The sequence below is a fragment of the Rousettus aegyptiacus genome, unplaced genomic scaffold (assembly GCF_014176215.1).
Source record: "Rousettus aegyptiacus isolate mRouAeg1 unplaced genomic scaffold, mRouAeg1.p scaffold_m13_p_11, whole genome shotgun sequence".
Lineage (NCBI taxonomy): Eukaryota > Metazoa > Chordata > Mammalia > Chiroptera > Pteropodidae > Rousettus > Rousettus aegyptiacus.
The window spans coordinates 27,724,877-27,750,252 of NW_023416286.1; the positions used below are offsets into that span (position 1 = coordinate 27,724,877).

The 25,376-nt window shown below is 37.1% G+C and overlaps 2 protein-coding genes across 9 annotated transcripts in view; one reads left to right on the forward strand and one right to left on the reverse strand.

The window, feature by feature from the left end:
- The window catches only part of PRIMPOL (primase and DNA directed polymerase), a 37,095-nt gene extending 29,981 nt beyond the window's left edge, over positions 1 to 7,114 (reverse strand). The window contains exons 1-4 of one of the 6 annotated variants that reach the window (XM_016143983.2): positions 6,994 to 7,103; positions 4,686 to 4,815; positions 3,048 to 3,287; positions 697 to 794 (exon numbers count right to left, since the gene is read on the reverse strand). In XM_016143983.2, the coding sequence (XP_015999469.2) occupies positions 697 to 794; positions 3,048 to 3,227 (278 nt within the window). In that variant the 5' untranslated portion in view covers positions 3,228 to 3,287; positions 4,686 to 4,815; positions 6,994 to 7,103. The other 5 variants (XM_036228667.1, XM_016143985.2, XM_016143987.2 and 2 more) reach the window with 5 other exon arrangements.
- Positions 7,115 to 7,327: 213 nt separating this feature from the next.
- Positions 7,328 to 25,376, forward strand: CASP3 (caspase 3). 3 transcript variants are annotated; one of them, XM_036228670.1, is made up of 8 exons: positions 7,361 to 7,434; positions 10,512 to 10,603; positions 16,344 to 16,411; positions 18,510 to 18,634; positions 21,416 to 21,544; positions 21,847 to 22,022; positions 22,313 to 22,433; positions 23,556 to 25,376. In XM_036228670.1, the coding sequence occupies exons 3-8, from the start codon at positions 16,359 to 16,361 to the stop codon at positions 23,783 to 23,785; spliced, it is 834 nt and encodes a 277-aa protein (XP_036084563.1). In that variant the 5' UTR covers positions 7,361 to 7,434; positions 10,512 to 10,603; positions 16,344 to 16,358; the 3' UTR covers positions 23,786 to 25,376. The 3 variants fall into 3 exon arrangements, with proteins under 3 accessions (XP_015999480.2, XP_036084563.1, XP_036084564.1); XM_016143994.2 differs by lacking the exon at positions 10,512 to 10,603 and having other exon boundaries at positions 7,328 to 7,434; XM_036228671.1 differs by lacking the exons at positions 7,361 to 7,434; positions 10,512 to 10,603 and adding an exon at positions 7,546 to 7,564.

Sequence of the window (25,376 nt, forward strand, 5' to 3'; positions counted from 1 at the left end):
AAGTGAACAGCTGCTCATCATAGCTTTATGGATCAGTGTCAAGATATAACGATCATTTTCTGTAACTGAATGGATATGGTCAACTTCATACTGTTATTTATTCAAAAATGATTTTGATATTGTGTAACACTTCTGTATTTATTTTTGGCATCACCACGAAGCAAATTTTGAGAAAACTTTCTCTGTGATGCCAGAATCACACATTCTTGGGATTCCATAAATTTTTTATGAGAATTTTTAATTTTCATATTTTCATTAGGAAAATGTATTTTAAAAATTAAAAACATTCACAGTCACCTGTCTTCAATGAGCTTTCAATACTCACATTTACAGTTACATTCTTGCTGGCATCGAGTATAATTTTAACATGGGTTAATAAGAATAGATGCTGATTTGAAGAGTAAATGCTAAGTTGTACTAAGTATGGATGGCATCCTACACAAGGTCTGCAGTAATTTGAACAAGGAAAAGTGATGGGGGGATTGTATCATCAAATGTCAAGAACTTAAAACACATGCAATTTTTTCTCCCAACAATGGGTGAGATAATTCAATGTTATGTCAAGGAAGCTCCAGAATTCAATTCTAATAGTAAAGCAGTACTGAATAACGTGACTGAGAAATATAGAAGCCAATTCATGAACATTAGATGAAATGAAATGTAACTTTAACGTATTGCTCTTTACAAGCTACTTACCGGGACTTATAATAAAACCAAAACTGAACATAAGTTGTTACAAGGTAAATACGCTGTCCATCGCCCACTTTGTATTCTAAAGCGAATACATGAACATCCTTCAGAAAAATAAAAAATAATTAAAAATTAATGAAAATCTAAAATCAACTATCGCTATTAAACATTCGTAGAGAATGTTAGTATTCTAATTTTCAAAAATTAGAATTTGAACGTTTGTATTATTAAAAACAAGAAAAATAATTACTAAATCTATGCCAATCAAAATCTAGTTAAACTCAGGTAAAACATGTTCAAGGCAGAAATAATTAGAACGCCCAAATAAAAATAAAGGAGAAAAATCACATTCAATTACTCTAGTTTGACCTCCTATTATAATTTCATTTGCTATTTTATAAAACTGATTTTTAAAACTATCTAAACATTATTATGAATTATCTGGACTAAAATAAATTCTCTAGTACAGATAAAAACAGGTAGGAACCAATTTTTAAATGGAACATTTGTAAGTTAATCTTGAAAGTTTTAAAATGCTTAACTTTAACAAATAACTATAAATTATCTTTTCCATGAGAAACCAATCTTTTGAAAGTTAATTGCTATGGCACTTGACATTACTGTGACTGCTGCCAGAAAGTTTCTTTCAATAAATACACAGGTTCTTTCGTTTCCACTTAGCTAAAGGTCACTGTTGAGCCTATCACGGAACTAAACTTCCATTTTAATAAGTGAGAAGTCATAGGAGGACGAAGTTGCCTGACCCTATTAAAAATCTTGAGATAAATTTTACAGACCGGTGATTGGTTAAGTCCGGCAATCATATTCCTATGTATTTTTTTTTTAAATTCAAGATCAAATGAATCTGTATTTAAATTTCTGATACCTGAATTTGGTTTATACAAAATGTGAAAGGTGTTTCTCTTATTTCCTAAACTATTCTGATGAGATCTGAGAGAGCTTATCTTCACTGGGGAAAGAAGTGTCCTCCTTCTAAAAAATTTTAGCATGATGAATTTTTATAGAGCATCGATGATCAGAATCACAATATATTTATGCTAGATATTATGCATCTTTTCTTTATACGGTTGACCCTTTAAAATTTTTTTATGTATTTTTTCATTATAGTTGACAATATATTAGTTTCAGCTGTACAACACAGTGATTAGACATTTATACAACTTACAGAGTGATAACCCTGATAAATCCAGAAACCATTTGACACTATGACCCTTGAATGTAGAGGTTAGGAATGCCAACCCCCACGGAGTCAAATATCCATGTATAACTTCTGACTCCCCCAAAACTTTACTAGTTTATTGTTGACCAGAAGTCTTACCAATAACATAAACAGGCAATTAAGAAACATTTTGTATATGTAAGGCATAGCTCATTTTATTGCACTTCATTTTATTATGCTTCACAGACGTTGTGTGCTTTACAAATTGAAAGCAAGACCCTCCACCAGCAAAAAGATTACAACTATTGAGATACTTTATATGCGGTGGTCTAGATTCTAGAACCAAAACTGCAACATCTCTGAGGTATGCTTTGTATTATAGACTGTATTCTTACAATAAAGCTAAAGAAAATATTTTTAAAAAATCATAAAGATGAGAAAATACATTAACAGTCAAACAAACAAAAAAATCTGGGAATAAGTGAACTGCACAATTCAAACCCATGTTGTTCGAGGGTCAACTGTATTTCTCTATAATCCCCACAATGCCCCCAAATGATGTGCAATACGCACTTGAGCACCACACTCTTTGTGAGGATAGCATGTAGCAAGCGCTTCTTTGTCCCACTTGCTTAATGTGTTGGAAATTATGATAAACCCATCCTACTACTCCAAAGCACACAAGGAGATAGTAGAAAGATAAATACATGTGTACTTTGGCACTATGATTTAAGTCCTAGAACTTATTAACTCTAAGCTATAATATTTGAGATATGTTCACATCCTATTGTTTAAAAAATTCTCCTTTCCCTAATTCCATTCTAAAAATCTCATTTCCTCACATTTCTCTGAGTATTGTTTTAGTTTAACTGTTAAAAAACTCAGTCATTCTATTATTTTTCAGTCCATTAATATGGTTACTCTTCCTCTAGGTAGTACTTCATTTAAATGTCATTACAAATTTTTTAGAATTGGCACTAGATAGGTTACTCTTTTTCATTATTAATATAAATGGCTAATGATTCATAGGCATATTTTTCCTAAACAGTGTGATCTTAAGATTGCAATTAAATTCTTTTGGTAGTGTATGTGGCCTGAAATAAAAACACACAATAGATTTTTTTTGAAATCTTAAATTATCGTAGCTCTAAAATAAAGTAGAAGATGAGCAAATTACCTCTTTACAGTTTTTAACAAAATTAAAAGCTTCAGTTTGCCGATGAAATAGTTTCCAAACAGAGGATGGTTCTTCTGGCTTGGACAACCTGGGTCTGTACACTAAAGACAATGGTTTTCTCTCATAACTGGATGCTCGTTCTTCAATTTTCTTCAGTTTTGCTTCCCATTTTCTCTTCATTGGTTCAGAGGTATGGGAAGGCTAAATCCTACCCTGTGTTCAGAGTTTTATCAATTATTACTAAAACAAACAAACAAGAACATCAGCGTTTTTGTTTAAAATACATTTTGTTTGGTAAAACTTAAAAACTCATTTCCTTCTCTCCTTTATATTTTATGTTCTGTATTTATTTTAACATGAAATGAGAACAGAGCTAGTTATCAGAAACCTTTATGTCCTGGCTCTTCCATCTACAATGCTACGGTTTTAGACAAGTTAGTGAAGGTTCCTAAATCTTAATCAACGGGAATCAATATCCTCCTACTTTATCTGGAGGATAAATGTGATATAACATGAAAAAGTTTTGTAAATTACAAAGCCTCATGTAGATATCTTGTATCATCATGGTTTTAACTACCACCATTTAATTGTATCAAGTGCTAGCTACCTTGCCCAGCTGGTGCTACAACCCTGGCCACCATTCTTGGGCTATTACTTGCCTGGAACTCATTTCTAGGTACTACTGTGCAGTTCTTAGCTCATTTTTCCTCTGTTTCTGCCCATTGCTCTTACCTCCAAACATAACTGTTAGTTGGAAGGATAACTCAGTGTATGAATGGTAACTACAATATTGGCTAGTTTGGGTTTGGGATGTCCATGGTAATCATGATTTAATAAATAAATAATTTACGTCTTTTAATTTGATGACTGTATTTTTGTGATAAGTCAATGTCGATGATTGTATTTTAACACCTGTTTATTAATTACATGTGTTTTTGTTTGTATACAATGCTTTCACGTCAGCCATGCCTGGGTAAGGGGACCAGGCAACAGTTTTCCAATTTGGGATTATGTTTATTTACAAAGGAAAAAGATTAGGTTTTGAGAAGGGTTTTTAAAGCTTCCACTGTAGATAATAAATGACAATAAATTCTTTGCCATTCCTTTCATCAAGAGATGCCATCTAAGCCCACTCTCATATTAACTCTGGGCTTGGCCATGTGACTGACTTTAGCCATGTCACATCAACAAATGCGAAGCAAGCAGAAGTTTAATAAGTGCTTTCGTATTGCATTTGGCTATCTTGGAGTCCTTCCCTGAGATTGTCATGCTATTGCTCTAGCTTCACAGGATAAAAAGCCATCTGGAGAAGTACCCCAGCTAACAGCCAGCACCAACTACCAGATTTGTGAATTAAGCCATTTTGGAATATCCAAACATCATCTGAATTCAATTCATGAGGAAATCCAAGTGAGTTCAGGTGAGATCTGCCAAAGAGATGCCCAGCTAACTCACATAACTAAGAAAAAATTTGTTGGTTTGGTGTTTGGCCTGGTTTGTAAACAGAAATAGGTAACTGATAGTTTCCTTCTCCATTAGTATCATCTATGTCGTAATTTATGTAGACAACAGATATATTAGTTTTTTAAGTAAATAATAATATATACTAAAGCATCTGAGGTTAAACCTCTTATTTACCTTTGGCAATGTCTTTACAGCATTTTCACTTATCAAATTGAGAAATATTCTCTTGTATTTTAGCATACAGCTCCTCAACAATACAAACTCACTGGTAAATGATATTCCCTGAAGGAAAAATAGAATCATCCTAAAAGATTAATAAGAGGATAGAAATGTCATGAGTCATGACGAAATTAGAAAAAAAAAGGCATATTATCTACAGATTTCAAATCTGACTTCTAACATAACAGACCTAACATTCTTCTCTCACGTGGGTTAGTTATATCTAACCCATATGAAAATTACAAATTACAAACCAAGAAACAGAAATATAATTCTAAAGGTGTCAACATAAATTTCAAAACGGACACACTTATGAAAGGAATGTAGTCTCAATGGATTGAAGATATGGGGCAATTTTTAATAAACCTTTTCAATACAAAGTGATATTGCTAGATAAATTCTGAGTGATATGGCTCCTTACTGATAAACTCTGAGTATTCAGCTCACTTTAATCTGCTTCACATAAAGATAAAAGTCCTCTACATTTGGATAGCCTGATTGAGAAATTTATTAACTTTTAATAAAGCCCACTGATTAAGAAAATAAGCACAGACTACAATCATATGTGAATTGTAGCTCTAGTACTTAACCAATAACTGACTAGGAATAACCATGTGGATCGGATCTTAACACTTAATGGAAAATTTTTTAGTTTTCTAAAAATATTGGTATACCCATGGAAGTGTGTTATACATGAAAGTCATGGAGTCCCAGTAGAAAACCAGTTTAACATTTACTGGACTGAGAAAACCATGAGTATCAACAGAAAAAGAAAAAAAAAGAGAGAGAGAAGTTCGATGTCATGCATAAACTGAATTTTCTTTTTGCCCACTTCAGTCACTTTGCCTGTCTATGCTTGAACAAAAGTAACTTATATTTAAATTTCTCAAAAGTCTCCTGTAAGGGATAAGAACGTATATTGTCCTTTTCCAGTTCCCCCTTTCTACTATGCCCAAAGAATCTCCCATCAAAAAAAAGCTTAACTGCCAGACTAATCGCCTTTAAATTCATTTGTATAACTTTTCATAGGTGCACTTACTAATGATTCAGAGCATCACCTAATTCACATTATAGTTTACTTCAAGAAGTCCACAAACTCTCTCCAGAATCTAGCCCTAAACTACTTCCTCAGTTTTTCTTGTTCAGCCTTCTCACCAAATGATAACCACCACTCCTTACACCTGGCCATTCCAAGCGCCCTCTTGCCTGTTTCTCTCACCTGGAATGCTCACTTGCTTTTCCCAATCTTTTCCCCTTCAAGGGCCAGATCAAGTTCTGCCACCTGTGAGACCTTTTGTTAAAAGAAATTACTGGATTCAGAAGACAGTGCCTCCAGCCAACCGTCTGATATAAAGTTTCTCTAGACTAAGTAAATTAGTATAATTCACACCAAAACAGAAAACTGCTGCCGTTGCTTTAACTGAAGCATTATTTTTGGTAAGAAAGTTTAACACAGGAAGGGGCTAGGGCATTACCATAGAACTTGTTCAACTATCCCGGTGCCTTTATGAATAACTGCTTGCCGAACCACTGACAGGATTTGGGTGTACGTCCTATTCTTCAGCGTTACTGCAACAACAAAAGACTGCCAAACACTGGTCCTCTCTCAATCTGAGAGGGTTTAAGAAAGGCCTAAATTTTATTCCTGGGGTCAGAGTGTAACTCCTGTAACTCTTTTTAACAAGAGCAAACTACTTAACCTTTTTAAACTCAGGTGGAGATTGGAATTCTCACTTCCAGGGGTTGTTTAAAGGATAAAATAAGACAGTATAGAGTGAAAATGTGCCAGCACAAAATAAGAACCTAACAAATGGTAGCCATATATATAAAGATATGTATTTGTGTACAAATTATAGCCCCTGATTTATGCCCAAACAGGCAAAAGTGTTGGGGGGCAGTCTAGTTCTTATGGCGAAGGGTGTCCCTGACGTGTCAGAATGTTATGAACCTCTTAAAATTTGATGCAGAACTTGGTCATCAACTAACTGCGTTGGTAGTCCTCGGCGAAAGTAATTCGAAGTTTGCATCAGGTTCTGGAAGAAGTTCGTGACCCAAAACAGGAGAGAAACCAGTAAGGCAGTTAAGGCTTTTGGTTTAGGGTCAGGGAATTAGAAGCGACCTACGGAAAGGCTTCAGGTCGCCTGGGGGAAGCAGAGTGTAGCGTCGCGGGTCGCAGCCCGTCCCCCTACCTCCCAGAGGTCATAACAGGCTCAGGCCCGCCCTTGACTCCCTTCTCTTTGCCACTTGGGTCCCGTTCGTTTACCTCCGGAAATCTGCACGGCGAAGGAAACGTCCGCGCGCTCAGCACTGCCTTGCGAGGCCGGGCTCGGCGCTCAAACTGCGCGCGGGGGCGGGGCGCGGCGCCTCGGGCAGCGGGGCGGGGCGCGCCGGCGCGCGGGCGAGGCGGGGGCGGGCGCTCGGGCTTGCCCGGGCGAGCGCGCTGCAGCGCGGCAGGCCTCTGCGAGGGCGGCGCGGGCGACGACCCCGGGCGGACCCCGCGGGGCGCGCACCCGGGCGGTGACGTGTCGCGCGCAGAAAGGCGCCGCGCCGAGGCCTGGGCCCGCCGCGGGCGGGGCCATCGGGGGCGGGGCCATCGGGGCGGGGCGGGGCCTGCCGCTGAGCGCGGCGTCCCGGGTTGCGGGACGCAGAGACCGAGCTGGCGCGGAGCGGGGCGGTCGGGAGTCTGCTGTGTGGGTGCTGTCCGGTGAGTGCCGCCGTCGCTCCTCCTCGCCGCGGGGCCGTCCGCCCTGGGCCCGAGCCCTCCATCTTCCCAAGCCCGGCGCCCACCCCAGGGACCTTGCTGGGCCTGCAGCCAGTCCGGGCTGTCGGAGGAGGTGGGCACAGTCCCGACGGCGGATCCTTTGTTTTGCCACGACGACGAGTGCTAGGACGAGCACTGAAGCAAGAGACCCGACCCGGGGCGGGAGGCCGGGCCGGGGATGTGGAGGCCGGAGCTGCCGCGCCCGGAGAGCGGGAGACCGGTCCTGTGACCGGGAGGCCGGACCAGGAGCGTTGAGGCCGGGAAGCGGGAGCCCGGGTCGGGGATGTGGAGGCCGAATGCGGGTACCTGGCTGGAGAAGTCCAACCTGGGGAACAGGAGGCCGGGCCTGGAGCGTCGAGGCCGGTCGTGATGGATAGGGTGGTGGGTGGGTGGGAGGCCGAGGCTGGGTAGCTGGAAGCTGGACCAGGGTCGCGGAGCCTAGTGGGGAGGGGTGAATGAGGCAGGGCTGTAGGAGGTCGGCCCGGGAGCGGGATGCCGGGAAGTGAGGGTGATCAGGTCCGCGGGGATGAGATTTGAGTCGGAAAGGGAGGAGCGGAGGCGTGGAGACTTGGCAACGAGAAACAACGCCCGGAGGACCGGGGCGAACCTGGTGCTATTCTGGAGGCGCTGTTCCTCACGGTTGATCCTCCCTTTCTTCATTGGACAAGGGTTTGGTCTCTGCTGCCTTCTCTCTCGAGCTTACATTTTCTCGGGTTGACTGTGCGACTCAGTTTTCCAGAGAGGTAATTTCAGGCATTAAACTCCCAAGTCCTTTTCAGACCTGAAGCACTCTCAGAATCCTTCCATCTCATCCCTGTAACTTTGTATCCAAGGCCAAGTCACCTAGGAGCTGCTTTGAAATGCCGCCAGGCTATGTTAAATAAGAGTGCCTTTCTCACCCTTTTTACTCTGTTTTCAGTGGATCCGCTCGTCTTTCGTTCTCAATAAGTGGCACCGCAGTCAGGAAACCAGGAACCAACTTTCTCAACCATCTCTCCCAGCTCCTTCCACAATTAGCCACCAACACCCCTTGACCTCTTAAGTATCCATTAGATCTGTCCACTTCTCTCGGTAACTTATTTGAGCCCCCCTGGGCTCTCATCTGGCTACAGCAGCCTCATTAGCTTCAGTAATCGCAGGTCTTCTGCCCCTCTCCAGTCCATTCTTTAAAGCACAGGCTGAGAGATCTTTACAAAATAAAAATCTAGAAAGCTGTTCTTTTGCCCACATAATAAACCTAGTCCCTTAACATGGCTACATGGCTAACAAAGCCAAATACAGTTTGGCTCCTTGATTCCCTCCCTGCCTTATCTTTCGAGTGCCCCTTTTCACTTTCTGCAAAACCATGCCGATCTTAATATCTGTTCTCTGCCTGAAACACATTCCCTGTCTCCCGCCATTACATCAAATTTGCTCGAAAACCCCTACTTGTGTTTCTCTTCTCATTAAACACTTCAAGGTTCAGTTTTCCTTTTATACGTCCCTTTTACATCTGTCATTTCCTGAGAAGGAAAGTCATCATTTGCAGCTGTTTACTTACTGTTATTCCTACTAGTTTGTAAGCAAATTCAGTGAGGGACTATTTTTATCTTGTTGTTCCTTATTGTCTTTCCCCATATCCAGGACCTGTCACAAGTGAATGCCCACATTATATTGCTTTTTAAGACTATGTCCTATCCAGAAAAAATAAACCTGTTCTAGGATTACTTATAAATAAAATACGCGGATTAAAAAGCAATGGTAGAAGTGAAATATGGAGTTGATGTAAGTGTGAATGTGTGAGATGGTAGTAGGAAGTGCTAAGCAAGGTCATTAGACCAGCCTGTATCAAAATGTGCTCGGCCAGTTTGAATGTGTTGTAGGTACATGATCTCTGAGGATGAAATGTAAACCTTGAATCATTCCTATCACGGCCTGATGTTTGAGCTTCGGTTTTGCTTTGCTTTTTTGCAAAAAAAAAAAAAAAAAAAAAAAAGGCTTTTGGAAGTTATAGTGTGTTTTAATAAATGAATGAACAATTTATTGGAGTTTGGCAATAAAATCTGTTTAAGTAAAAAAAGAAATGAAACTCTGTACCTATAAAATCAAATTTGCTTTGGCTATCCTGAACAAAGGTCTTGCCTCCTACCATTTTGAAAGACTGACACCTTATCTGATACAGGCATTTATAGTGCTTCTTTACTGTTTGGCTTTCAAACCTGACACAATCGTCTACTGCTTCGTCCCCCTTCTAATACTAGAAAGCAGTCTTTATTTTCATGAATGGCATTAAATGGATTCTGGTGCCTTGTATTAGATAGTTCTTTAAGCTCTGCCTCAAATATAAGCACTGGTGTTTGGGTCTAGAAAAAGGTGTGGAAATTCTTAGACTGTTAGTTACTGTTTTGTATACACTTAATAAATACAAATGTAATGGAGGGGAATAGGTCAAGTCAGCAAGGCATATATTTACCAGCTTATCCTTAAGTTAAGCATAAGTAATAGTGAGGTTATTGTGATTATAAAAAGAGATAATGTCTATGACGGTGCTTTGTAAAGCACTGTAATGTTCTTACTTCTCTGCCCATCTTGTTCTTGCCTTCAAGTTACTAATAGAGCTTCTGAATTAGGGTAGAATAAGATAACCTTATCTGATATGAACTTAGCCCTGTCTGGCCTTGTTGAACCACTTTTGAATGAATACCAGTGAGTATTGGTATAAGTCCCACATAGGGATGGGGACTTTGTCTCTTCCATTAATTCATACACTCACGGTTAACTAAAGTATTCTACACATAGTCGATGTTCAGTAAATTATTATGGTGCAAATGACAAATGAATAAATGATACTGACACTGACTTTACTCAGTTTCAAACCTCCTCTGGCAGGCAGGATTTCTTTAATCAGGTCGTTGTAAACCTGAATCTGCTTCTACCAAGGAGTGGCTCTCAGTGGGAGAGAGGAGGCCTTATAGGTTACCTGTAATTTTTATGAAAGATATCTAAAATCCTTCACATGTTATTTCATACAAAATATTTAGGTCTGCAGGGACTTCCCCATTTCTCCTTTTGTCTCTCCGAAGATAACATCTTAGGACCTCAGTTGAGGGGAAGACAGCATACCTTGCACATAGTAAGTACTCTGTTCTTTCAGGCTTATGGCTTTGATTAGCGGGGAGCGCTCCAGTCTGTCTTTCTGGTTTTTGTTTGTATGGCACAACTGAATTTTTTATATTTAATTTTACTTGCAGGTAATGTGTTTTCTACTTAATTACAAAATAAATAGTAAAAGATCAACTTTACCAAGCCCAATGACAATATCTGGTTTTAGTGATTCATATAAGTCCCCAAAGAACTTCAGAGACTAAATGGGAAACGATATCAATAAAACCTCTAGCACATTACAGCTGAAATCTTATCCAAAATATTGTGATAATTCTGTTCTTTCTGTTTCACTCACTAAATCTGGAAATGTGACTGCTCTTGAGACTTTGTCCTCTCTAATAGGTAATAAATACAATTTTGATATTTTGAAGTTCTTTGTCAGAGATGTAATTTCTCCAGAAGTCATACTGGAAAGGCTTTACTTTTCCTGTAGAGGCAAATAGAGGTAGATATAGAACACATGTCTTCATGACTTGTACTGAATGTTTAGCATGAAATCAGTTATTTTACTTGTAGAAGTAAATTAATCAGTGGCATCAGAAACACCATAGCCATCATTTCTGTTTTCGTCATCAATTAGAGTAAGCTCACTTTATACTATTTCCATGTCTCTGAAGTCAGTTTCTATCATGTTATTTATGCTCTTTGTCTCATCTTTGTTTCCTTCCTGAAACTATCAATAGTGTTACCCCTTCTCTGTGGTACTAAGCTGTTTGGAAGAGTGGGAGTCTGCCTTCTCAAGGCAGGCAGATACTGGTTTGAATCCTAGCTCTGCCATATAAAAGTTATTTAACAGCTCTAAGCCTCAGTCAGCTGAACTATAGAGTGGGGATCATTTATGCCTCAGAGCATGGTTGGAAGGACTAACCAGAAATAAATAATGCATACCTGCATACATACAAGTACATTTTAGCTGAGTCTTGCCCATACGAGTCAGCAGTAAGAGGAACTGTTATTATATGACACTTTGTACACAACACTCAGGTCACATATGGTGTTGTGATTCTTTGGCCTTTCTTGGAGGGTGGGGGGCTATCCTTTTTGGTAAATCTCTTATCCATTTGAGCAGAGACCAGACACCATGAACAGCCTACTGACAGGTGACAGGTTAGCAGAGTAGGAATCTGAAACTGGTTATACTCATTTAATATATCATTTTGAAATCTCTACTGATAGAACATTTTCAAACTATTCATTTTCAGTAACTTTAAAAATTTTAATACTTTATAATTTCATATTGAAATTTTAGTTTGAAATTAAATTCCTCTGCTTTAAATCTGTAGATGATTTATTCTGCTCTACTCTTTATTGCATTAACTTTTGAAGAGCGGCCTGTTGTGGCTTCAGGGGTGAATATTAAAGGGATCTAGGAACTAGAGACCCAAGTTCCATGTTGATGTCTATTTCGACTGGTCTTTTAGAACTTCCCTGGGACCTAATATATCTTCAGAAATTTAACTTACTATCATCAACATCCTGAATTGATGGAAATAATTACATCAGTACAGTAAGGAACAGATAGTGTTGTCATTACTCTGCCAGGAAATATTTTTTAAACCCCTGTTATATTATTTTCCTATTTATGTTTTGTCAAATGAAAATGTTCTAAAAACTTAAATTCCTGTTATCATTTAAGGTATTAATTATTTCCCTTGAGGGATGATTTTTTTTTTATTCGTCTAAGATGAGATCACCATCCCCAGAGCAACTCATATGCAGCCAGGCATTAGCTAATGGAGGTGAGGTAATGCCAAGTCAAACACCAAGTTCTGCAAGAACCAAAGCTCTGCTCCCAAGGGTGTGGAGTTGGTGCTTTCATGTGGGAAAGCAGATGGTGACAGAAATGTTCACATGTCTGCTGCAACAAGGATTTCATTTACCATTATATAAATTTTTAGTAGCATATGACATTCAACTGATACTGTTGTAACATATAGTATTCAAATACTAATAATGAAGAGAACAGAATACATTATTGTACTTGTTCCTGAGAAATCCTTATCAAATAAGGCACTGTTTTAAAACCTGTTCTAAAAGAATTGATTTTTTAAAAAATTTCAACCACTAACTACCTTACTGAAACAAAAATGTCTGTCTCATGTCTAATATCAGAAATTATTAAATTACAGTTACTTGTATTAAGGCTGAACTATCTGAAACTTTTTAACCGTTGAGAGTTATTTGGTTAAAGAAAATTGGTTAAACGTATGAAGAGGAAAAGACTACTTAAAAATCACCTAATATTTAGCTGAAAACATCTTAGTATGAGCCGAGAAGCCAAACAGTCCTTAAAACTCTGGAGAGCTGGTCACTATTGAAATCTAAACCTTCCATTACCAGTCATATAAGGATAGAATTGTTTCACTCCACAACTTTATCGTTGTCATAAGATAAAAGGTGGTTAGAAGTTCGTATTAGTCTAAGAATCATTGCACTATCACAGATTTTTAGGACCTTCATCAATGGTGGGAACCTATCAGCATTTCAGGGTTTTTGAGCACATAGTAGGTACCCTACATTTGGCAAACTCATTCAAAGGGCCAATTTGAGACAAATACTGGCACCAAAAAGGACACCAGCCGGAGCTCCAGGTTCAGCTTCAGAAATTATCTTTATTTATTCTTCTTTCCCACTGTGTTTTTCACTCCCTAGTTTCTACAGGCTGGCCATAAAGTCGTGTAACATAGATAATATTATTTTTTCATGGATTGTAATATAACATCAACAAACCACTTATTATTTATTCGCTTATGTTTCCAGAATTGTTAGCCACCCTGTACTGTTCTCTCAAGTAATCAAATTAACCACAACTTTGTTTTCAACCATGGATGGATAATTATTTTGACTTATGGCCCGCTCACTTAAAATCGACACTCGGAGGGGCACTTGATCTCTGTGATATTTATGGTTCAAGGAAGTTTGAGATTTCCCTGTACCTAATATATGTTTATTGTATGTATGAAAAAAAAAAGAAAGGCGGATAGACTGGAACGTGGTACAGAGCAGTAAAGGAACTTTTGCTGCTTTCAGAGTGGTGGAGTATCCCTATTTTTGTTAGTTTGGAAACAGGGCTGGAACTTGAAATGGGCCAGCACAATCCTGGTTGATGCAGTCTGCCACTGTTGATAGATACGACTTTATAAAATAATTTTTGTTACTATTTTCTAACTTTAAAAACAATGTAGATGTTATAGAAAATTTAGAAAATAAGGGAAAATATTAAGGAGTGAATAAGTTCTTAGTCCCATCACCTAGAGATGCCACTGTTATTAAAAAGAATAATATGTAAAGATGCTATATAATTACTTTTGGTCTTTTTATTTAAATTGAGATCGTATTGTTCTATATAGTTTTAGAGCCTATTTTTACTTAGTCTTATAAGCATTTTCCATGTTGTCGATAAGTTCTTTTAAAAAGTTTTGTAGTTGTATTAACCAGTATACAGATAGGTCATAACTGTTTCTCCACTCAGATTCTCAGTGTTTTGATGAATAATGTGTATCCTTTTCTCATCCTCCTCTCCCTAATCCTTGGGATTATTTCCTTAGGCTGCACTGTTAGAAGTGTAATTTTACTAAGAACTTCAAGGCATTTGTTGAGGGGTAGGAGGTTATATTGTCAAAATGTTCTCGAGTGATGGTACCAATCTATGTCTTTTCCAGTAGTGTATGGCACTGCCTCTCTCATACACCTTTGCTAGCATTGTGCATGATTAGTTTTTGGTATTGGTAAAATACATGGGTAAGTACACATGAAAGAAGAGACAAGTCATTTGGAGATTCTTGTCTCATAGTTTATCTTCTAAATACAGAGAAAATAGGTACAATTGTGTGAGAAGTATTCTCCTTCTACCAGCCTTCGTATGTTGTGGCCAAATAGTTTGTCTTCTCCCCACTGCAGTGGGTGAACTCTCACTTGTTCTTATCTGAGACTAATGCCTCCAAATGTGAGCTAGATTCATAAGGCCTTTCATCCCTTCAAGAACACTCATTCTCTCCTTTGTCTTATTAACTTCTCGTTTTCCATGGATCATTCTCATCAGCATAAAAACATGCCTTATATGGCCCATCTTTAAACCAAACAAAACAAGACATCTCCTCTACTGCTTGCCCCTTCTAGATGCTACCCCATTTCTCCATTCCCCTTCCAGCAAAACCGTTTACTTACTTTTGTTGTCTTTTCTCTTTTTCGTTGTCTCTTTCAAGTGTAAAACTGGGCTGTTCTGTAAATATAAAGAAATACCAGTTAATTAATAGAACCAGTAAGGTGGTAAGACTAGTTCAAAGGAGAATTTGAAGAACAAACATATAGACCATCGGGTATAATGAAATGAATTTGCTAATACAAGTAAAACTGGTTAATATCCTGTAGGTCAATAAAATGTGATTTGGGAGGGTCATCTTTTCTACAGTTTGGAAATCTGACAAAACTCATTTTCATTGCTACAGGCAAGAATCATCTGCACGGCTGTTTGCCATGGCTTAACTTCCTACAGTATTGTAAAATAGAGTATTGTCAATCAAAGAGGACACCCTATAAAATCAGATAATCCCTAAGATTCCTCTAAACAACACCCAACACCACATTAAAATTATATCCATTAATTTCTTTTGCCTATTTCCAAGTCTTAGACAGTTTCTCCTGACAATCTCCACAATACCCATGACCTCAAGCCAGTGGTTTTCTCACCTGAATTGCTAAGAGGATGATCCAGACCTAGTAGTATTCTGCACCATCCTCTTAGCAAGATTTGAAACGGTCAAGTGTTACTTGAAAGATTTCTGCATGCTGTGGTACACCATATTCACCTGTTTTTACCTCCCTTTGACTCACCTCTCTTTAGTCTCTTGCTGGCCCTACTTCCTCTAGTATCCCTCTAAATACCAAAGTGCCCCAGTATATCTCCAGCCCTGATTTCTTCCTGAGTTCCAGCTTCTTATCCATCTGTATCCACTGTTGAGCTTCAGTTCAAACTATCATCATTATTTTCCAGAACTATTCCAGAAGGCTTTTTATTGGCCTATACACTTTTACTCTAACCTTCTACAGCTGATTGTCCACTCAGCAGCCAGAGTGATCTTTTTAAAGCATGCTGTCTCTCCTCTGCTTAAAACACTCGAGTGGTTTCTCCTTGCAGTTAAGATAGTCAGTGCTTCTCTTGGCTCCTAAGGTGATCTTGCCTTTCCTACATATCTCCCTTCACTCCTTCCCTTTACCATGCACTAACCAAAATGGTCTTTTTTCTGCACTAGGATGAATACACCAGACTCTTGCTGATCCTTCCCCCAGCAAAGACAGACCCTATTGGTAGCCTTCATGTTATTTAGATCTCAGTATGTCACCTCAGAGATGGCTTCCCCAACCACCATAGCTAAAGTAGCTCACACCCCTAGTCTCTTACCCTATTTTATTTTCTCCATAGCCCTGTCACCTTATTATCAATCTGTAATTATTCTTCCTCAGTTAAAAAAGAGATTGAGAGAGAGAAATGGGCTACATTACACATACCTTTACAAAAGATCATCTTCAGGTTTTACTCCCAGAAACTTTTAACAGTGGAGGTGAAGCTAGGGGAGGAGTGGTAGCGCTGATGTGAAAATGTCTATGTAATGTTTTAATTTGGAGAAATAATCTTTAGAATAATTAATATAATTCAGTGATCTTAAAATGATTGATTTTGATTAACTTCTGTTTTCTTTACATTCTAGTTAATAAAAGTATCCATGGAGAACACTATAAACTCAGTGGATTCAAAATCCTTTAAAAATTCAGAAACGTGAGTATTTAAATGGATTCCTATATAATCAGAGAAAGATGGGAGTGATACAACAGCAAACATCGAGGAGTGGGGAAGCAGAAAGAATATGAGCTTTCAAGAGACAGAAACCCAGTTGACTTGCCACCACAATAGCTGTGTGGCTTTACCCATGTTAACCTATCCTCTGTGAATCTCCCTTTTAACAAAAAACTTTCACTGAACTGTGGGGAGGATTGAGGGAAAGACTAGCTGCAGTGTCTGGTCATGGTTGGAGGCAGAAGGACACCACAGGAGAGGCAGACCTCGGGAGTCAGGGTGCTTCTGCACCTTCCCAGATCACTCTGCAGTTTGAGAGGTTTTGTGTTTGGGGGTTTTTTGGCTTCCTGTTCATGAGTTTTAAGACTGAAATGAAATGTCATTTCTCAATCTGGGAAAGAATTGCCTGGTTATAGATTATCTTTTACCTTTTATTTTTCTCAGTCTTTTTGGAATATTCTGCTTATTGATGCTTCTAATAACCAACAAATGGAGAAAGGAAAAAGATAAAACTTAAACATTCTTAATTCATTTGGGATCTCTTGTGATACTTTGAATTCTAAAAGTTTTGTGAGACTTAGGATTTTGGACCATTCAGGGAATTACAAACTAATTCGAGTACTAAACAATTGTATTACAGCAGCACTATTAACAGGTTACCAATAAGGATTTAGCTATGTTTGTTTAGCAAAGGAATTTTCTTAGAAATTATGCGTTTGAAATGCAATCTCATTTTAGAAGTTTTTAGTTTATTTTTTTAAACAAACTAAATATGTCAATTTGAAGTGATCGACATGTTTTCCTATCTTTTTATATCATACAGAACATAATTTAATAACAAATCGCATGAGAGCCCGGAACAGACTTAGATCTGTTTTGATCCTGTGATGTCATCATATTCCTATGCTTTTTGAGTCTGTTCTGTATCAGGCGTGCCCTCCTCTCACCCTAGCTATCTTACTGCTGGTAGAGGAGTACCTACCTGCTAAGAAGGCAGTAGGAAGTGGTAGAGAATTAATTACAGTTTTGTGATCCATTATTTGTATGACCTTCAAGAAGTCGCTTAACTTTCAGAGATTTAATTTTCTCATCTGTAAAATGTGGGGATCTTCACTTCTAGCTAATTACAATAGTTTGTTTCTAACCTTAACTGCTTTAATTTATAATCTGTTTTAATCTTTTTTCAACAATTTTTTTTTTTTTAGAATTGTGCATGATATGAAATACTCTTAGGTAAAGCGCATCAGTACATGGACTTTAGGTATCGGTTTTTGTTCCTAGACCTGTTGTTTCCTGATTCTTGGTAGATCAGGCATCAGACTTGCAGTTGGTTTTGGTTACGTTTTGTTGAAACATAGGCACACCTGTCTAGTTTATATATTGTCCTGGGCTACTTTCACAAGCAGAAGGCAGTATGCTACAGATACCGTATAGCCTGCAAACCTAAAATACTTAATATTTGGCCCTTTTGAGAAAAAGTTTACTGACCCTGGTCTAGGTAACAGAGGTTTCTGGATAAGTGACCTTCGGACAATTGTTTTCATTTATTTACAATAGAGATTTTATGTTTTAGTAAATTATTACTTTGTTCAGCTCAGATTTTCAGAAACAATTTAGGAATTTTGAATAAATACTGTGCTTTGAGTCGTATTTGCTCTTTGTTGGTTTCGTTTCATTTCAGGGTAATTTTTAAGATCTTATTGTTACCTTCAAAGATAAAATATTTCACAAAGCTGCAAGAAATTTCTAAGGTGCAAAGTGTTGATGAAATTTTTATAAAGTGTAGAGGAAAACAATATAGAGAGGTTAAAAACCTGATTTCTGAAGTTCAACAGGTGCTGCAGCCTCGGCTCTGACACAGTTCCCTCGTGCTCGTCAGCACATTGCTTAACCTCATGGTGTTCCTTTCCTCATCTATGAAATGGGCTTTTGTGAAAGTTAAGTGAGGAAAAGCCTGTCACATACAGCCTGACCCATTTCATTCAATACATGTTAGCTGTTCTTATGTGTTACAAAGTTATTATTAGCATCAGCATTGGTCCTATATACCATTGTAAACTATTATTTAATTTCCAAACAGGAAGATTTTACATGGAAGCAAGTCAATGGACTCTGGAATATCCTTGGACAATAGTTACAAAATGGATTATCCTGAAATGGGTTTATGTATAATAATCAATAATAAGAACTTTCATAAAAATACTGGTATGTATCATTAAAGTGATTTTTAACTCTTTTCAAATATTTGTCCCATGTATATTTGGTATAATATAAAAAACAGAATTGATGTTATTAAACTGTGACACAGACTAGCCATGCAGTAGAGCTAGAGCAGGCCCCCACAGGTTCTACAAGACAACACGAACTCTTAATCTTCTACCCATCATCAGAATCTCTCCCTCATGCAACAGCTAGCCTGCTCTCTGCAGGTCGGCCTCTTCCACCCTGACTTCTCTATAACCTTTGCTTCCTTAACCTCCTGCTCCCTCTTTCATGCTAATGAAAAGATTTTAACGAATAATTAAAATCTTTCCGGGAGCTATAGGGGACCTCACAGGTATTTTTCACAACGACTCTGGAAAGGAATCACTCTTTAAAAACTGAAAGGCTAAATGCACAGCACGTCCCACAGATGATTTAGTAGCAGAGCTGGCCTCAGCATTGATGTGCCTGACCCCCAGCTGAGTTCTGAATCCCCCTCTTTCCTGTTTCACTTCCTGTGTGCTATTGACTTTTTCCTCTTCCCTACAAAGATGACAAACTCCCTGTCTCAAAGAGACCTTCCTTTTAGCCTACTTCCTCTTAAGCTTTGATCTGATTTTGGTCTTCTTCCCTAAATTTTGCAAACATGTACTTTAAACTTGCCATCTTCTCTTCCTTCCATCCCTCTTGAACCTGTTTTCCCTGTTTTTTTGCCCCTACCACTTTATTGGAGCTCCTCTCTCAGGTTCACCTTAGTCAGATCACCAGATCCCCTACTCAATCTCTCTGCTGTGTATGATTTGAATCTAATAATAAATTTCAGAATTTTTTTAGAGACAATAAAAAATAAAATCTCTCACAACCCCAAACAGTTAATTAACATCTTGATGTATCGCTTGATATTTTTTTCTTGACAGTTTCTTTCAAAGATTAATTTTATTCATAATGTATAAGAACATCGTATCCTATTTGTTCCACTTAATATAAGCATTTTTTGTGTTGCTGTATAATTTTCACATCTGTTATTTTAATGATTATAAAATCCATTCCCTAAATATACTGTTTGCTTAATTTGCATCAATTTTCCAAAGAGTGAACATTTTGGCTTTCTCTCCATTTTTTCATCTTCAAATTGATGCTTTAGTAATTCTTCGAATTGGCATATTAACCATATTTGAACTAATTTTTAAAGAAGCCAGAAGCAGCAGATCCAGTTTAGGGGGCTATCTACCTGAGTGGTAGTGAAAATGGAAAGAAAGCCAAATTACACTTGGAATGATAAGCAGGATTTGGTGTGAGAGTAATAATAGGAGTGAAGAAAGAATAGTCAAAAATGGATGTCTAAATCTGATTGGCACCATTTTTATTGCTTTTATTGCTTTTATTGGCTATAAATTGAGATACTGCCTTTAGCCATTAAGCATTGTCATTCCACTTTTCCCCTAAAAAATATTTAGACCAGCAGTATAACTTTAGCTCCTCTCTGAAATTTGAAGGTCAGGTTCTCACAATGATCTCTGACAGTCTGGAGTTTTCTGTCCTACTAAGAGCTCACAAACTGGGGCCCGAATTCAGTCACCTTGTCACACAGTTGCATGGTGCCCTCAGCCTTTCCAATGGTAAAACATTGATGAGCTCATTTTAAGTTTATAAAAATAATATATGCCCTTAATAGAAATTTTAGAAATTACATATTAGCCAAAGAAAAATTAAAATCACTCAGAATCATACTACTCATTAATAATTAATATTTTTGGATATAGACACTTATTCCTTTTTCTATTTATAGATCTTAAATTTACTCAATTCTAAAGTGTGTTCCCCACAACACTTTAGCATTTTTAAATCTGAGTGCCTCATACAATCTGTACATGTATGTGGAAGGTACTGTAAAGGAGCAATGAAAGCCCCGAATCCCTGGATAATGGTCCAACACTAGCTCTGTTATTTTGGACAAGTTCCTGAATTCCTATGTGCTCCATGTCCTACATCTGTACAAATAAAGCCAGTCATAATAACTCTCATAGTGGTTGGAAGGATTAAAGGAGATTACCGTAAAATGCCTAATGAACAATATTAATGCAGTAGTGGTTTGTGGGATTTTTTTTTTCCTTGAAAAGATATTAAAGTAGTCATATATCTTAAAATTGTTGGGAACTTAAAATCAAAGAAACAGTTCTGAGTGTGTGAGATGTATCATTTTATATATATATATATATATATGTATATGTATATGTATATATGTATGTAAAATTTTTTCTTAAAAATAGGATCCTATTGTTTTCTAGTCTTTTATTTTTTAATGACAATTTCTCAGGGAACATTTGAGATCTTGCTCCTTGGCATAAGTCATCAATTTGGCTCAAAAACTTATAAAAATTTAAAAAAAAAAAAAAAAAAGTTTCTCATGGCCAAAGTTTTTCTATAAAAATTTTTGTGGCAAATAGTATTTCATCATAAATGAATCCCTCTTTAGGCATTGAAGTTTCTGTTTTTTACTGTCTAAGCAGCTGTGAAATATATCCTTGTGACTATAACACATTGGCATCTGCTTACATTATGATACACTAATAGAGCTTACATTATGAAATATCTTACATGCTAAGAAAGTAAAAAGACTTTGTGTCACTATGATAAGAATAATTGAATTTTCTTAGTATTCGAAAGGAAGATTTATTGTGGATTGTGTAAATCATTGAATAGTTCATTTCATTTTAGAGCAGTTAATCTTTTTTTTTTTTTTTTTTTTTAAATTCAATTAACAATAATTCTTTCTGTTCCAAGGAATGGCATTTCGGTCTGGTACAGATGTAGATGCAGGAAACCTCAGGGAAACATTCACAAGCTTGAATTATGAAGTCAGGATTCACAATGATCTTACACGCGAAGAAATTGTGGAATTGATGTGCAGTGGTAAGAAATGATTAAAAGAATGGCCTTCATTGTCCAATTTTATTGTCCAAGGTCTAGTTGTAATTATACATATAATAGTAAAACCTAAAAATTGTGGAACTTTACTGTAAATATAATCCTCTCTATATTTTATATAAGTAAAATAAAAGTCATTCATGCCAACTTTTAAAATGATTTGAGGTATGTTGCTCTTAGTTCTGTTCTCAAGTTTCTTCATCTTATTCCCATACATGATACATGAGATTATTGAATAAAGTTGCATCGTTTTTGTTTGTTTTTTCTTATTCGTAAACTTTTTCCAGTTTCTAAAGAAGATCATAGCAAAAGGAGCAGTTTTATTTGTGTGCTTCTAAGCCACGGTGATGAAGGAGTCATTTTTGGAACAAATGGGCCTGTTGACCTGAGAAAATTAACAAGTTTTTTCAGAGGGGATTATTGTAGAAGTCTAACTGGAAAACCCAAACTTTTCATTATTCAGGTAATATATAACTGAGCAACTTGGTTACTGAAGATGTATTGGGGATTAATTTACTTGATTATGGACTTTTCAAAGGATTAATTTTTACCCTGCAGCTACTGAACTACTGTTACTTTTTCATTCATTTAAACCACCACTAAGGAGATATAGAATAAATTTTAATTTTAGACATATCAAAAAGTTCCTGCATAATTAACGTCAACTTTTGCATGGCCCTTGCATCTCTTAGAAATCAATTAGGTGTGTACACACATTTTTTTTTGAATAAGCGTTTATTTTCTAACCTCCAGGCCTGCCGAGGTTCAGAGCTGGACTGTGGTATTGAGACTGACAGTGGTGTTGAAGATGACATGGCATGTCAGAAAATACCAGTTGAGGCAGACTTCCTGTATGCGTACTCTACAGCACCTGGTAAGAAAGTTACAAATAATGAATGTTATATGCACATTTTAGACAATGGAGGGTATGTTCCAAAGGCTGTCAATATTTTGATGTCCATAAAAAATAGCTAATTGTTGGTATTTTAGGGTACAGTAACCACAGAGAAGTCTCAAAGTTGTTTTTAGCCGAGTTTGGCTAGAAAATACGCATATATAAGAAAGCATACTTACACAGTGTCATTCATTAACTTAATACAAGATAGGATACTTTATTGTAATATAAACCAACTCAGAGCTACATCCACTTCTTGAATAGGGGAGAGGTATGTTTTCTAGGAATTCTTTGAAAGATAGAAAATAAAAGATAAATATAGTACATTAGAGGGCGAAGTGGAATGAGGAAAAAGAAATAAAATAAAAAATGATATATGTGGTTGTGTTGCACATGTCATCATATAAATATTGATCATATAATTATACAACTAACTCAGGATGTCACAAAGTTTGGAAACACAGGATAAATGTATTTTTAAACAGTATTATATTTTCAAGTATGCTTAATATGATTTCTTTTTAACCCAGGCATCTTTCCATTAAAGTACTTATAAGTTAAAAGCATTGGATACAATAGGTAATCTGAAAAAAAGTACAATAAATACACTTCTCTTTTTGGAGTTTTTAAAATGTTCTGTAATGTGTTTATTATGCTTTATTCAGATGCCATGTAGACAAATTTAGGACACTTAAATGTATACGCATACATGCAGTTTATTTCTTGAATAAGCTAATAATCTGATTGTAACACCATGCTACTTATAATAGTTCTTTTTATATCTTTGCTTTTGCTTCCTCTGTGTGTTTATCTGTTCTTCCCCATGGGAAGAGAAGCTCAAGAAGTAGAACTCTCAATAATTCAATGGTGAAGTTAGTCCACAACTCTTTTTTTTTTCCTTACCGAAAAGCAGAGGTGTATGCACAACACGTTTTTCCCCCTCCAGCATAATTTCCTCTGAAACCGAAAGTGTCATTTATTTTTTTTTTTCCTTTTATGGCTAATAGTACCCGTGGAAGTTTATGCTTGTTTTACCTTTATGATTTTGTAATAATTTATAAAGTCACATATCCATGGTTTTGGTTATATTTTGCCTTGTAGGTTACTATTCCTGGCGAAATTCAAAGGAGGGATCCTGGTTCATCCAGTCTCTTTGTGCTATGCTGAAACTGCACGCTAACAAGCTTGAGCTTATGCACATTCTTACTCGAGTTAACCGAAAGGTAGCAACAGAATTTGAGTCATTTTCCTTTGACTCTACTTTTCATGCAAAGAAACAGATTCCATGTATTATGTCTATGCTCACAAAAGAACTATATTTTTGTCACTAAAGAAATGGATGATTTCTTTTTAGTTTGTATGCCAAGTGAAGAAATGGTGTCACTGATATTGAATTTTCCCCTCATTTAAAGCTAATCTACTACTTCAGGTGGAACTTTGAAACATGCCACTTTCATAGCAATAGAACTACTATGAAGCTACCTCAAACTCGAAATCAGGTAGTTGAAATTGAATTTAATTAGGAATAAAGAAATGAATAATGGTACAATCATTATGAGAGGAAATAATTGTAAATTAATAGCTCTCATAATTAGCAAGTTTTAGCGATGCTATCCTATGAATTTTCAAGTAATTAGGAAAAAGTTAAACATTATAGCAATGAATTTCAGTGATATTGATATGCTCTCATTTAAGAGTATTCTAGTTTTTGTCGAACTATGGAAATGATTAAGTGGAATAATATATCCTAGAATTTAGGGATTCATGTGCGTGGTCGAAAGTTTGAAGATCTTGGTTTTAAAATTGGTATTTGGAGATAAATCAGCTGTATTTTTAGATCATTTGTTTGAGCACATGGTTTTATGGTGCTTGTCCTAAGCATATCTTTGTTATAAAAAATCATGCTTAATATTTTAAAAGAAACTAAATATTTTACTTGAAAGTGTGAGCAAACCAAGTTGTCTCTTTTAAGACAAACTGCAACTTTAATAGAGGGAGACAGAGTTAGAGCTATAAGGCAGCTCATCCACCAGCAGACGTGTCTTCTTGTTTGTCCCCATACAATCTCTTGAGCCTCACATACCAGCAAAATATCTGAAGTACTGTTAGGTAAAAACCTCAAACTGTTGATCAAACCGATAGCACCATAAATTGAAGAAATTCTATAGGAACATGCTAAAATACAACTTATATGATCAATGGTGAAATGTAAGGAACAAATAGTAAATCAATCAGCTGGGCACTCCGCAATCAGACCATGGTTTGAGCCTGAGCACCATGGTCTGTGTAATAAAGGCAGAACCATAGGCCATGGCTTTCAGGAAAAGGACTGCTCATTTCTTCATGTGTACTGGTGTGTGTGGAGGATGTCCCCAAAGCAGAGATCTGTGAACCAAATCAGAAACTTTTGAGATGGAAACTTTCCAAACGCAGTGAGAGTCACAATAAAAACCATAGTACCCTTTGTAGTAGAATTTTTGATCACGTTATTTTTCGTTGAGGTTTCCGATCAAAGGAAAATGATATTGTTATTATATCCTGTTCTCTGAAATGAAAGGAGCAAGACACACGGGACTTTAGAAATCCAGTCTTCCCTTGGTGCGTGGGGAAACTGAAGGCCAGAGCGGAGAAGCAGCACAGCCCTCAGCCCGGAGGCCAGGCCCCCCGCTTCCCCACTCGGGGAGCTGATAGGCTGTCCCTGTGTCGTTGCATCTCCCTGGTTTCCTGTCACATATTTCACTTGAGTTCTCTTCTGCTGAAAAAAAGGAAACCCGTGTTTATAAATGACGACTATTTGTTTGGATTATGTAACTTTTTCTAAGTAAATGAAGCATGTAATGTTATTTTAAGGTGTGTTCCAAATTTTGTAAAAATTTGTTGCTATGCGTCTTTATCTGAAATATAAATTCTGACTTAAAATTA

Excerpts from the sequence above, each read along its gene's own strand:
- CASP3 (XM_016143994.2), top strand. The coding sequence starts at position 16,359 with ATGGAGAACACTATAAACTCAGTGGATTCAAAATCCTTTAAAAATTCA. Across the intron at positions 21,545-21,846 it reads TGTGGAATTGATGTGCAGTG|TTTCTAAAGAAGATCATAGC; the intron begins GTAAGAAATGAT and ends AACTTTTTCCAG. Across the intron at positions 22,434-23,555 it reads TGCGTACTCTACAGCACCTG|GTTACTATTCCTGGCGAAAT; the intron begins GTAAGAAAGTTA and ends TTTGCCTTGTAG.